The sequence below is a fragment of the Sinocyclocheilus grahami genome, unplaced genomic scaffold (assembly GCF_001515645.1).
Source record: "Sinocyclocheilus grahami isolate Dianchi unplaced genomic scaffold, SAMN03320097.WGS_v1.1 scaffold375.1, whole genome shotgun sequence".
NCBI lineage: Eukaryota > Metazoa > Chordata > Actinopteri > Cypriniformes > Cyprinidae > Sinocyclocheilus > Sinocyclocheilus grahami.
This window is the reverse complement of record NW_015505554.1, coordinates 792,889-805,479: the sequence shown is the minus strand read 5'-3', so window position 1 is coordinate 805,479 and position 12,591 is coordinate 792,889. Positions and strand designations below refer to the sequence as shown.

At 37.9% G+C, this 12,591-nt stretch overlaps 1 protein-coding gene across 1 annotated transcript in view; it reads right to left on the bottom strand.

The window, feature by feature from the left end:
* LOC107549573 (NAD kinase-like) overlaps window positions 1-12,591 on the bottom strand; it is a 161,064-nt gene that overhangs the window by 118,941 nt on the left and 29,532 nt on the right. Inside the window, exon 6 of the mRNA XM_016230718.1 lies at window positions 9,806-9,891. Within this exon, the coding sequence (XP_016086204.1) occupies window positions 9,806-9,891 (86 nt within the window). The remainder of the gene's footprint in view (window positions 1-9,805; window positions 9,892-12,591) is intronic.

The window sequence follows — 12,591 nt, the reverse complement described above, 5'->3', positions numbered from 1 at the left end:
AAAGGCTTTAGCAGAGACTTCAATGTAAACAACTGTTTCGTTAGCTTAGCCACACCGTGGGGTTTGTTTACAATAGCGTCGCTGTGCTGCGCGTGCGCAGTTCAGAGTTGCTTCGGAAGTAGGTTAAGACTTCTGTGTCACCATCGTAACTATGGCAACCAAAACCAGCTCTAGTGTGCTAGCATGTGAATAGTTGCATTGCAAGTACAGTTAAGCATGTTATATGAAATGTCGGCGCATTTCAACACTGTACAAATAACAACACCGCTTTTGGTTGGTTTTGCGATGTGGCGGTTAAACTCTCAGTTCGTTCTGAGTTAAATTTAACTTTATTCAAATAGCAGCTTCGCGCTGCAGTTAAGGGAAGCAGTGATAACAATCTCAGCAGATCTTTAAATCTCCATGCCAGTTTCTCTGGACACGTAAACACAACAGGTTTTCTTCGCTGTTGGTACAAAGTTAATATTTAATTACACGCAGTGTTAAGCGAGATTCAATTTACTTTGTGAACAGACACAGGCAGGCAAGCATTATTCTCTAATGTTTAACCCAGGGAGTCAAAGTTGCTTTGGCAATGGGACACGCATTGAAATCAAACAATGAATAATAAGGCTTAGATAAATAGATTGAGGAACACGTTCAAAACCATTCTTTGTCACCAACTTATTTCCCTTTTAACTACTGCAGTTTAGCTCCGTTTAGGTAACGGTGACTGAGATTCAGGGAGAATAGCAATTGAAAGGCACTGGAACATGCAATGAAATCAATTCAGCTATAAACAAGGCATTACAAAAAATGATGAACACGCTCAATTTCTACCTTATTGTACAATCTCAGATGTTAACTTGAAGTTACACTTACTGCAGTTTAACAACGGAGAGGCGGACTCGCGTTTCAGCTTCTCTGCGTTCATTCAGTTCATTCATTCAAGCGGTCGCGCGCTGCTAACGTCATACACACACATACCAGTCTCAACAGAAGCCTTTCATCTTTCATCCGCAGCAATGGAAAAGATTAAATAACTTGGTTTATGCTCACAATTTAAATTAATCTGCCCGCATTCTCCACCAATAATATGTAAGGCAAACAGGTCAATTTAGCTCAAAGGGAATCATTTAAGATTTTAAAGGGAATTTGGACAGAATTTAACTTTTAAGTTCACTTACTGCAGTTTAACAATGAAGAGGCGGACTCGAGCTAAGCCTTCTCTGCGTTCATTCAGTTCATTCATTCAAGCGGTCGCGCGCTGCTAACGTCATACACACACATACCAGTCTCAACAGAAGCCTTTCATCTTTCATCCGCAGCAATGGAAAAGATTAAATAACTTGGTTTATGCTCACAATTTAGATTGAACCGCCCTGGATTCTCCACCAATATAGGGAAGGGAAACAGGTCAATTTAGCTCAAAGGGAATCATTTAAGATTTTAAAGGGAATTTGGACAGAATCACTGTTTTACGGCTGATCACTGAGACGGCCAGCGATTCATTGAACGGGCCGTATAACATCAACTCTGCAATGGATATTAATATCCAAAAAATAACTTGGTTTATGCTCACAATTTAAATTAATCTGCCCGCATTCTCCACCAATAATATGTAAGGCAAACAGGTCAATTTAGCTCAAAGGGAATCATTTAAGATTTTAAAGGGAATTTGGACAGAATCACTGTTTTACGGCTGATCACTGAGACGGCCATTGAACGAGCCGTATAACATCAACTCTGCAATGGATATTAATATCCAAAATATAGTGAAAACACTATTAATTAGCACAGTAACAAGATCGGCAGTTTAAGACACTAACTTGTAAGCACAAAACACAAGATACTTCTCTTTTCAATATGAATAAGACTTTATTGGATAAATCTAAGACATATAAACTAATCTAACACATAAACACACGCATTCACACAAGTTGCAGAAAGAGAGAAAGTGAGGAAATAATTAGTTTAAGAGAATGAAAATGTGAAATCCCAAGTTTACAGCAATATGTGCAATTGCATAGATCTGAACAACCATCAATCACTTAATTAACCCTCGCATTGAGTTCCTCAATTAGGTTAAAATTTATATTAAATGCACCAGTTCAGCTAGGATCTGGAGGTACTTGCGTTGTGTTGCCTGTACGGGGGTTCCCTTTGTTGTGGTCCTTGCAGAACAGGGGGGTTTCCCGCGGTCGCTGATTGGCTGGAAGTTCAGTCTTGGGAAGCCAGTGGTTGGGCGTTGGCTGACAACGCGGAGCTGTGGTCTGAAGTTGAAGTTTAGACGGCACTCTTTCGGAGACACGGCGTTGGGCAAAACTTAACTCGGAACACACGAAACTCTCAACGGAAAATAAAATAAAGTAAAGAAATAGAAGTAAAGTTTGATGAGACTAAGTGGCGTTTCTCCTCATGGTTTTGGAGGAGCTGGCGTGTAAACCAGAGCATGCTCAAAAGCTAAAGAAGCATGATTAAAAAGCATAGCTCAAAGCTATGACTAAAAAGAGAGAAGAGCGAAGAGAGTGATTTGATGGTGTCCTGAGTATTTAAACTGGGCTTTTGGACACCTCCCAAATGGTGTTTTGACCAATTAGATGTCGTCTTTGCTCGGGGTGTTATATATTTCTCCTCCCATGCTGTCATGCTGTCATCTCTTTGACCATTTAATCTTGATTACTTGCCCTAGAATTGACAATCTCCTTGGAGATCTCTTTTGTTTAAATGCTGTGAGCTACTCAAAGCTGCTAGTTGGTTCAGGCTTGTGGCGCCAGGATCTGATTTACGAACATCCTGTGTCTTGGGCCTCTGTGGAATTTGGCTCCTCGTGTTTCAACTGTTCTTTATCAAATCTTACATTGTCTGATTCGGTCTGATACTCTACACATCCCCCCTTCGATCGGCGATGTGTTGAGCTGAAGACATTGGCGAGCGCTGGAGAAACAAAGGCAGAAGAAGCAGACAAACACAGCTAACAACAAGACACCTCCACCTCCGGTCTGATACCCTACAAGGCTAAACTACATGTTAATCATGCTAGCAACATGCTAGCAAAATCTATCTATCTATCTATCTGCCTTTTTCATTCATACAGTTGGGGTAACTGTGCTAAAGAATCCAACCTCATCATACACCCTGTATCTGACATTCAGCCAGAGCAGTGGCATAGCCACGAGTGTGCCAGGGTGTGCCGGTGCCACCCACAGTGGCAGCTGGCACACCTAAAAATAGATGCGGAATAATATTTTTATAGTATTAAAAAAAAAATGTCTAAACTTGGCCTTGGGTTGTTTACTTACAATATTTGTAAATTTAAATTTTAAATGATTTTCATAACAAAATAAAATAAAATATCTGCTGACATTCGGACTGCCAACCAATCTGCAAACAGCCGCTGACAGTGACGTGTGACCCCAGCATCTTGGGAGACGATTGCCGCGCATTATAAACAGTACAAAGAGTAGAGAATCTTTGACTAAACCTTGCCCAGCTAGCAATATGTCGCAGAGCTCCCTGCTTAAATTCTTTAGTAAAAAACCTCGGTTTAATGGATAGCCGGACACAAGGCCGAGGATGAGGATGTTTTTACCTCCCCTGGCCCGGCATTTTGGGTTGTTTACTTACAATATTTGTAAATTTAAAATGCAATTTAAATTTTAAATGATTTTCATAACAAAATAAAATAAAATATCTGCTGACATTCGGACTGCCAACCAATCTGCAAACAGCCGCTGACAGTGACGTGTGACCCCAGCATCTTGGGAGACGATTGCCGCGCATTATAAACAGTACAAAGAGTAGAGAATCTTTGACTAAACCTTGCCCAGCTAGCAATATGTCGCAGAGCTCCCTGCTTAAATTCTTTAGTAAAAAACCTCGGTTTAATGGATAGCCGGACACAAGGCCGAGGATGAGGATGTTTTTACCTCCCCTGGCCCGGCATCAACAGGTAGGGTTCCATTGGCTACAATATGGAATTGTCCCGTATTTAAGGCATCAAAGAAGTGTTCCATGTTAAAGCTATATGGAATGCAGTTTGTCCTGTATTCGCAGGCATACGCTGTATGATCACCAGACCATACGAATAACAAATTCTCAATAAGTGATCATTCTTTTTGGTCAAATCATTGTTTCATTTGCAACCATAGCCTTTCAAGGAAGGCTTTAAGACCAAGCGGAATCCTCTGCCGGCTGGTCGCTTGCGCTTCACAGCGAGCGGGACTCAATTCACTTCACTGTTTTGATTTTGGCAAATCAGTTTGGGCGAATGCAAGTAACGTTATTATTGATCATGTGCACAATGTAGGGATTCCTATCATGAACGGACACTGATCTGCCACCGAAAACAACTCATCATGAGATGACGAACCAATCTAATCAAGAGATAACACAGAGATCTTTTGTATCAGGATTACAACTTATAGATACCCCGTGATGTCTTGTGACCGCCAATGAATGTAACTATTATATCCAAAAAGGAAAAGGACAGTAATTTAATCACGCCCTCAGGCCTGCCAGCACGGGACCTATACGTGACTAACACACGATTCCCCTCACATCCTGCATTCCAACAGAACCGTGCTCTGGTCGTTGGAACAAAGGGACACGAAACTTACAACCGACAATTTCAACAGACAATCATTTAAAAGTATAAAATGGCAACTATATTCACAAATAATGTTTTATGTCTGATATATGCTTGACGCGTTTCCTGTAATCGGTGCAACTTTAATCAGAGTTTATTACCCCTTTTTAGGAAATAAGGTTATTAAAATGTGTGTAATATGTGAAGTTTAATCTTGAACGAATGGGCACGACACATGCAGAACATTGAAGTGAGTGAAAAATTTATATTCGGCATCATTTTCCGGTGATGATATTTTTATAAGCAGCTATTAAAACTTGCAGGAATACGCCCACGGGAGCATGTGACTTGTGCATGAAAAAAAGGAACTACACAGGGCGTGGCTAAGTTCCGCACCCACCATCTGACTGGACAACAACCTGTGGGCTGGACAAAAGTCGGCCTGCTTAAAAATGGACACAAAGCCCTCTAGCTCGCTCTCTCTCTCTCTCTCTCAAGACCCTCTGGCTTTCACGTTGGTGACTGCGCTACAAGCGCTCCCATGCCGTAACATCGCACAGCGAGACTCCAGAACTCAAACACTTCAGATGACACTTTGCGATCTTCAAAAGAACTTAGAGCCTTGCAAACAGAGACTTTTCAGCAGAACTGCTCAAGCCTCTATCTACATCATCAAGAAAGCAACCAATCCAACGAGGGCTTCCCCAAAAGGGACGTCATCCTGACATCACCGCAGTAACCAATCGGCAACCGAATTTCCCTCCAGCAGCCATCCAGGAAGCCTGCGTCAGCAACGAGAAAACCTCTCAGCTTCTCAGATTTCAGCAAAACGCAAGTACAAACAAATCTTACAGCTGCTGAAATGGGTGCTGAACTGGTGAATTGAGTTAAGCAGTAAAGATAAGAAAATATCTGCTTTGTGTTTCTCCCAGGAATAAAAGAATTTAAAGTCTTCAAAACCCAGACTTTTAGCAGAACTGCTCCTCTATCTACATCATCAAGAAAGCAACCAATCCAACGAGGGCTTCCCCAAAAGGGACGTCATCCTGACATCACCGCAGTAACCAATCGGCAACCGAATTTCCCTCCAGCAGCCATCCAGGAAGCCTGCGTCAGCAACGAGAAAACCTCTCAGCTTCTCAGATTTCAGCAAAACGCAAGTACAAACAAATCTTACAGCTGCTGAAATGGGTGCTGAACTGGTGAATTGAGTTAAGCAGTAAAGATAAGAAAATATCTGCTTTGTGTTTCTCCCAGGCTGAATTTAAAACCACTCGTGAAAACGAGTTAGAACTTAGAAAACTTCATGCAACTCCGTTAACTAATTTCCTTGAATCTTTGTGTGTATGTGTGTGTGTGTATGTGTATGTTGTAGCTTAGTTTTAATGTAATCTAGAATAGCCAATAAAATTCATGTTTCATTTATAAAGAATCATTTTCTGGTGTCGTATAATTTTAAAGTCAAACCCTTGCCAAAGATCATGTTACCTAGCTCGTAGCTTACTTATCAAAGAACGTATTATCCTGTGGCCAAGGAAAATACACAGTCAGATTAAGATTCACGGACATTAACGGCTCTCTGGATGACCGTTGATAAGGTGTAAACTATTGAAATTTGAAATCAGTTCTAATCAGGTGGACTTCGAATTTTCAGATCCGAGTCCTTTCAAAACCTGGGCTAGAAATAAAATTAATGATTAATTCCCTTATCAAGAATTAATTAGTTAAATTCCTTACAACAACATCCAGCTAACTTAGGCAAGAAAACATGCAATCTACCTGAGGAAAGAAGTCTTTCGTAAGTTAATGTTAAAAAGAGATTAAATTTTAACTTCGAGCGTATTCTTAAACTTAGACCTCATTATTGAAGCACAAATTCAAGCACCAAAAGCAGCCCATTCGCTCCAAGTTCTCTTTAATTAAAAAAATAATGCATTTTCATTCATATGGTTACAGGCACTATTAAAGGTACTGTGTTATGATTATATTGTTGGCGATCCTGAGTGTATTATATTTTATATAGTTGTATGGTTATGTGGGGAGCCTGAGTATAGTTTTACACATCAGCCCAGTCTATTCTGTTACCGTTAGTAATACGCAGAGTTGGTTTTTTTGCACATTATTCTGACAATAAAAATGGCATATCCAGTTTTTCTGATGCACACCCAGAGTCTCTTTTCTGGCTACGCTAGTGAGCCAGAGTAACATCAAATGTCATTTATTATGTTATTATGAGCACGCAAACCATTACATTTAAATGTATATAAACAATCATTTATCGCCTGCTTTATTACTGTAACAGGGCTGACAAGACGTGAGATGTGCAGATCCATATGCAAGCTCTTTATTAGGAGAAGACAGAGACGTGGTCATAAAACAGGCATGGGTCAGATAATGGCAGACAGGTATATGGCGGGCAAAACACAAGAATGGTCCTAGGGCTAGCGTAGGTCGACGATCGGCAGACAGAATCACAGGGGTGAGACTAGAGGGATAAATCCAGGGAGACAGGCAAAGATCAGAACCGAGAAAACTGACAAGGCAAAACAAGGAAACACGGGAAGGATAACAGCTCTCTCTCTCTCTTTCTCTGTGTGTCTCTGTCTCTCTCGCTCTCTTTCTAATAACTGCATTAGAATGCTATCAACGGCTCAAGCCTCCATTACCAGCTTTAAAATTACGTTTTGGAACTAGCAAATGAGGCGTTGGATGAGATGCGGAATACATAATCCTACTCACAATAGCGATTTAAGTACAAAAACCGGACGAATCCCTTTAAATATATCATCTGATCGATGTCTTGAGGTGTGCTAATAATTCAACGGCCCGTCGTCAATTATTCCACACACACACACACATAAATAAATTTAATAAAAAATATGTTTGTGCAGAATTGAATGACAATTTTGATAATATGATTTTGATCATTTTCTTTCTAGTAAAGGCACAAAATATTAAATGTCACTAATACTTACTGAGTAAAACACTATTTTGTACAAGGGGTCAAAATGACAATATTTACCCGAGATTTGGTGCCAAATTACAGGGATTTTCTGTGGCCAAAATCCAAATGTGGGTCACTTTGCATTCAGGTGATACTTTTTTTCTTTATAGAAGAATGTCTGATGAACAAATAATGTTTAAACTAGAAATTGATCTGTTTCCCCTCTAACAAAACAATTGCATAGAACATACCTGTCTGAGTTTCATAAATATTCTTTTTCAAAAGTTTCTGTGTCTGTAACTCAAGAAGTATTAATGATATCTCAATATCCTTTTAGATTCTGGTTCTTAGCAAACATTTCTTTTTGTATGTTATTTTAAATCATAAATCATACAGTCACTGCTGGAAAGGGTTCAAATATGCAAAAGATGCTGGAAAACTGAAGAATCTGCAGGAGCTGGAGGATTTTTCAGAAGAACAGTGCTCAGTTTAGCTGTTCAGAACAAACAAGGGACTCGTGAACAAGCATCACAAAACAAAAACAACAAAACAGTCGTGGATCATCCAGGTAACCACACACAGTATTAAGAACCAAGGGTTCCCAAACATTTGAATGGGGCAATCCCACATATATAGGGATCTCAACGCGACCACTGAAAATATGTAAAATTCAACAATTTGGACATGGAGCCACACTAAAATCCCCATATCTGTGAGATTGAACCACTAGGCCTTAACAATTTACATACCAACAGAAAAGGTTCTTAGGAACCAGAATCTAAAAGAATATAAAAAATTTATTAATTCTTATAGGCACACAGACTTTGTAAAAAGAATATTCATGGCACTCAGACAAATATGTTCTATGCAATTGCTATGATAGAGGGCAAAAAGATACATTTCTAGTTTCAACATGATTTGTTTTTCAGACATTCTTCTTTAAATGTTTCAGATGAATGCAAAGTTGACCCACATTTGGTTCTTGACCACTGCAAATCGCCGCCTTGGAATTATAAGGTTCTATCTACATTCCGAGTGGTTTTGAGATATTGAGCTTCAAAGATTTTGCATTCCATATAGCAAAAGTGATATGGGGACCAAATCTCTTTTATACATGAAAATGACAGAGACCCTAAATGTATTCTAAATGTACAATTATCAAAATCCTCTCAAATTTGTAAATGGGGATTTTTGGAACATGTCAAATGCAGATAGAACCTTCTAATTCTAAAAAGTAATTTTGCGCTTGGAATTATAAGGTTCTATCTTGCAAAGCATTAATTGAAGCAACAGTTTTCAAGAAATACTAACAGTCTACTTATAATTTGTTTTAAAATATAAAATTAGTGTTGTAACAATGTGTCGATATGTATGAGAAAGGTATATTGAATGCTTTTTATGAAATTTATTTCATATTTTTAGGACATAATTTTTTTTCTTGTTCAAATAAAGCATAAAAGGCAATGCTAAATATTTTTTCCAGTGCAGATGTTAATTTTATGCAGGAATATGGTGGGTAACTAAATACATCATTGCAGGAACAGTTTAAGCAGCTACTGTAACACATCTGACCAGGACTTTGGGATCTGTCTCTCTAGAGATCAGTATGGCCGAGATAACACGTTAACATTTATTGTTGTAACTGAAGTAAGTAACATGAGTAACTGAAAGCAGCTGTCTGTCAGTCAGTGATTTTCGCATATCAAATACATGCTGAATTCCAAATGGCATAAATGATGACTTCATAAGGCACTTACTTAGGCAGCATAAGGCAAAGCACTAAAACATAGTGAATAGTAAATCATACATTGTATGAGCAAAACACTGAGCAAAATCCAGGGTTTTCCACAGTTGCATATCTGTATAATAAAGCTTGATAGCATTTGCCATAGTAATTCACTTTGAACTTTACAAATTGTATCAAAGTTTAGATACTTTACTCACACAAGTCATCAAGTAACTGCGGATGCATAGGAAAACCTGAGAATTTTATTTTGTTTCTATTATCATGCTATTATCATGGGATATTGAAGGCACAAATCTTGTTTTAGCAAGTTTACCACTCCCACCCTCACCGACCAAAAGCTATAGCTTTTCAGAGGCTATGTCAAGTAATGCAGCCCACTCATAACGTTAGAGCTGGAACCTCCAGCAATAAAATGAGTGTGAGTGTGAACGAATAATAATACAAAAATGTAACAAAACATATTTTAGTTATTTCTATTTCTTTGACAGTGCACTTTGATTTGAACTATTCTGTCAGTATTAAATCAGTTTAGAAAAGATTTTCAAACCTGGAAGAGAGAAGAAGCATACAGCAAAGTCCCATCTCCTCCCAAACAAATGATGAAGTCGACACAATTGGAAATATCATCATAATCTATGAAACATGTCAAGAGGTTGCACATCAATTTTACACATTTTATCTTAACTCAAGAACACTGGTTAAAGTTTCTAAGTCCTAAACAGTTTTTATAGTCACTGCAATAGTTTTCCTTAAATACACTATATGGACAAAAATATTGGGACAGCTCCTGCAGATTCTTCAGTTTTCCAGCATCTTTTGCATATTTGAACCCTTTCCAGCAGTGACCGTATGATTTTGAGATTCATCTTTTCACACTGAGCACAATTGAGTTACTCAAACACAACTATTAAAAAAGGTTCAAACATTCACTGATGCTCCAGAAGGAAACACGATGCATTAAGAGCCGGGGGTGGTCCAAATCCAGAACAGGATGATGTCGTCCAAATTTTTCTTATTTTCTTGAACTATTTTTTTTTTTACCATTTATTACTGCCCTTTCGGAAGCAACAGAAGATACATGTTTCCCGGAAGACAAATTAAGTACAATTTACCTTGATCTTCAAATTCAAAAAGTTTTAATGCATCGTGTTTCCTTCTGGAGCATCAGTGAATGTTTGAACCTTTTTTAATAGTTGTGGTTGAGTCCCTCAATTGTCCTCAGTGTGAAAAGATGGATCTCAAAATCATACAGTCACTGCTGAAAAGGGTTCAAATATGCAAAAGATGCTGGAAAACTGAAGAATCTGCAGGAGCTGGAGAATTTTTCTGAAGAACAGTGCTCAGTTTAACTGTTCAGAACAAACAAGGGACTCATGAACAACCATCATAAAACAAAAAAAAATCTATCGTGGATCATCCAGGTAACCACACACAGTATTAAGAACCAAGGGTTCCCAAACTTTTGAATGGTGTTATTTTAATAATTTCAGCTATTTTTTTCTTGTGGACTAAATGTAAACATCTTTTATGTAAAATATCTTACTCAGGACAGTACTAAATAAAAAATAACATGCATTTTGTATGATCTATCTTATTTTGTTAAAATTATTAAAAAAGGGGTTCCCAAACTTTTGCATGCCACTGTACATCACTGTCTGCCTACAGTCATCTGGGAAAGCTTTCCACAAGATTTTGGAGTGTTTCTCTGGGAATTTTTGCCCATTCATTCAGTAGAGCATTTGTGAGGTCAGGCACTGACAGGGCCGGACTGGGACGCAATTTCAGGCCGTGAAATCTCACACTCATCCAGGCCGCACAGAAAAAAGGGGCCAAAATTTTACCTTTTGGGGCACAACAGCTTGACACCGTAGCAGTACACCATACATATTAGTACCTTAAGAGTAGTAATTCGTACCCTTAAGGTACTAATTTGTAAGCCTACCTATTAGGGGTAAAAACGAACAAATATGTCCTTTTAAGGGTCCTGTTCCAGGGGCAAGCTGCATGTTGTACCCCAAAAGGTGCAATTTTGGCCCCTTATTTCATGTATATAGCCTATACATCCACAACAATTTCTGAAACCAGATGACCCTATTATTTAAATGGCCATCGCATAAAAAAAGGTCTAAATCCTTAGTCTGGGGCCGTGGAAAATAACTAAAGGTTCTCCGTTAACTGTGTCCACCTTGTTGAAAATATTCACCTCATTTCAATTTGTTAGCAAAGAATGTTATTTATCTTAAAATGACTTAAATAACCTAGATTTAATAACCCTATATTTCAAACAAATATACACTACAGTCAAAAGATTTTGAACAGTAAGATTTTTTGTTTTTAAAGAAGTCTCTTCTGCTCTCCAAGCCCACATTTATTTGATGCAAAGTACAGCAAGAGCAGTAATATTGTGAAATATTTTTACTATTTAAAATAACTGCTTTCGATTGGAATATATATTTAAAATGTAATTTATTCCTGTGATCAAAAATCTGAATTTTCAGCATCATTACTCCAGTCTTCAGTGTCACATGATCCCATGATCATTTGCTGTTCAAGAAACATATTTGTTGTTATTATTATTATTATTATTATCAATATTTAAAACAGTTGAGTACATTGGGATTCTTTGATGAATAGAAAGATCCAAAGATCAGCATTTATCTGAAATAAAAAGCTATTGTAACATTCATTGTAAATTGATCAAAAGTGATGATAAACACATTTATAATGTTACAAAAGATTTCTATTTCAGATAAATGCTGTTCTTCTGAACTTTCTATTCATCAAAGAAACCTGAAAAAATAAAATCCAATCTGTTTTCAACATAATAATAAATATTTTTGAGCAGCCAATCAGAATATTGGAATGATTTCTGAAGGATCATGTGACACTAAAGACACACTGGAGTATTGATGCTGAAACTTCAGCTTTGAAATCACAGGAATAAATTACAAACCCGATTCCAGAAAAGTTGGGACACTGTACAAATTGTGAATAAAAACAGAATGCAATGATGTGGAAGTTTCAAATTTCAATATTTTATTCAGAATACAACATAGATGACATATCAAATGTTTAAACTGAGAAAATGTATAATTTTAAGGGAAAAATAAGTTGATTTTAAATTTCATGGCATCAACACATCTCAAAAAAGTTGGGACAAGGCCATGTTTACCACTGTGTGGCATCCCCTCTTCTTTTTATAACAGTCTGCAAACGTCTGGGGACTGAGGAGACAAGTTGCTCAAGTTTAAGAATAGGAATGTTGTCCCATTCTTGTCTAATACAGGCTTCTAGTTGCTCAAATGTCTTAGGTCTTCTTTGTCGCATTTTCCT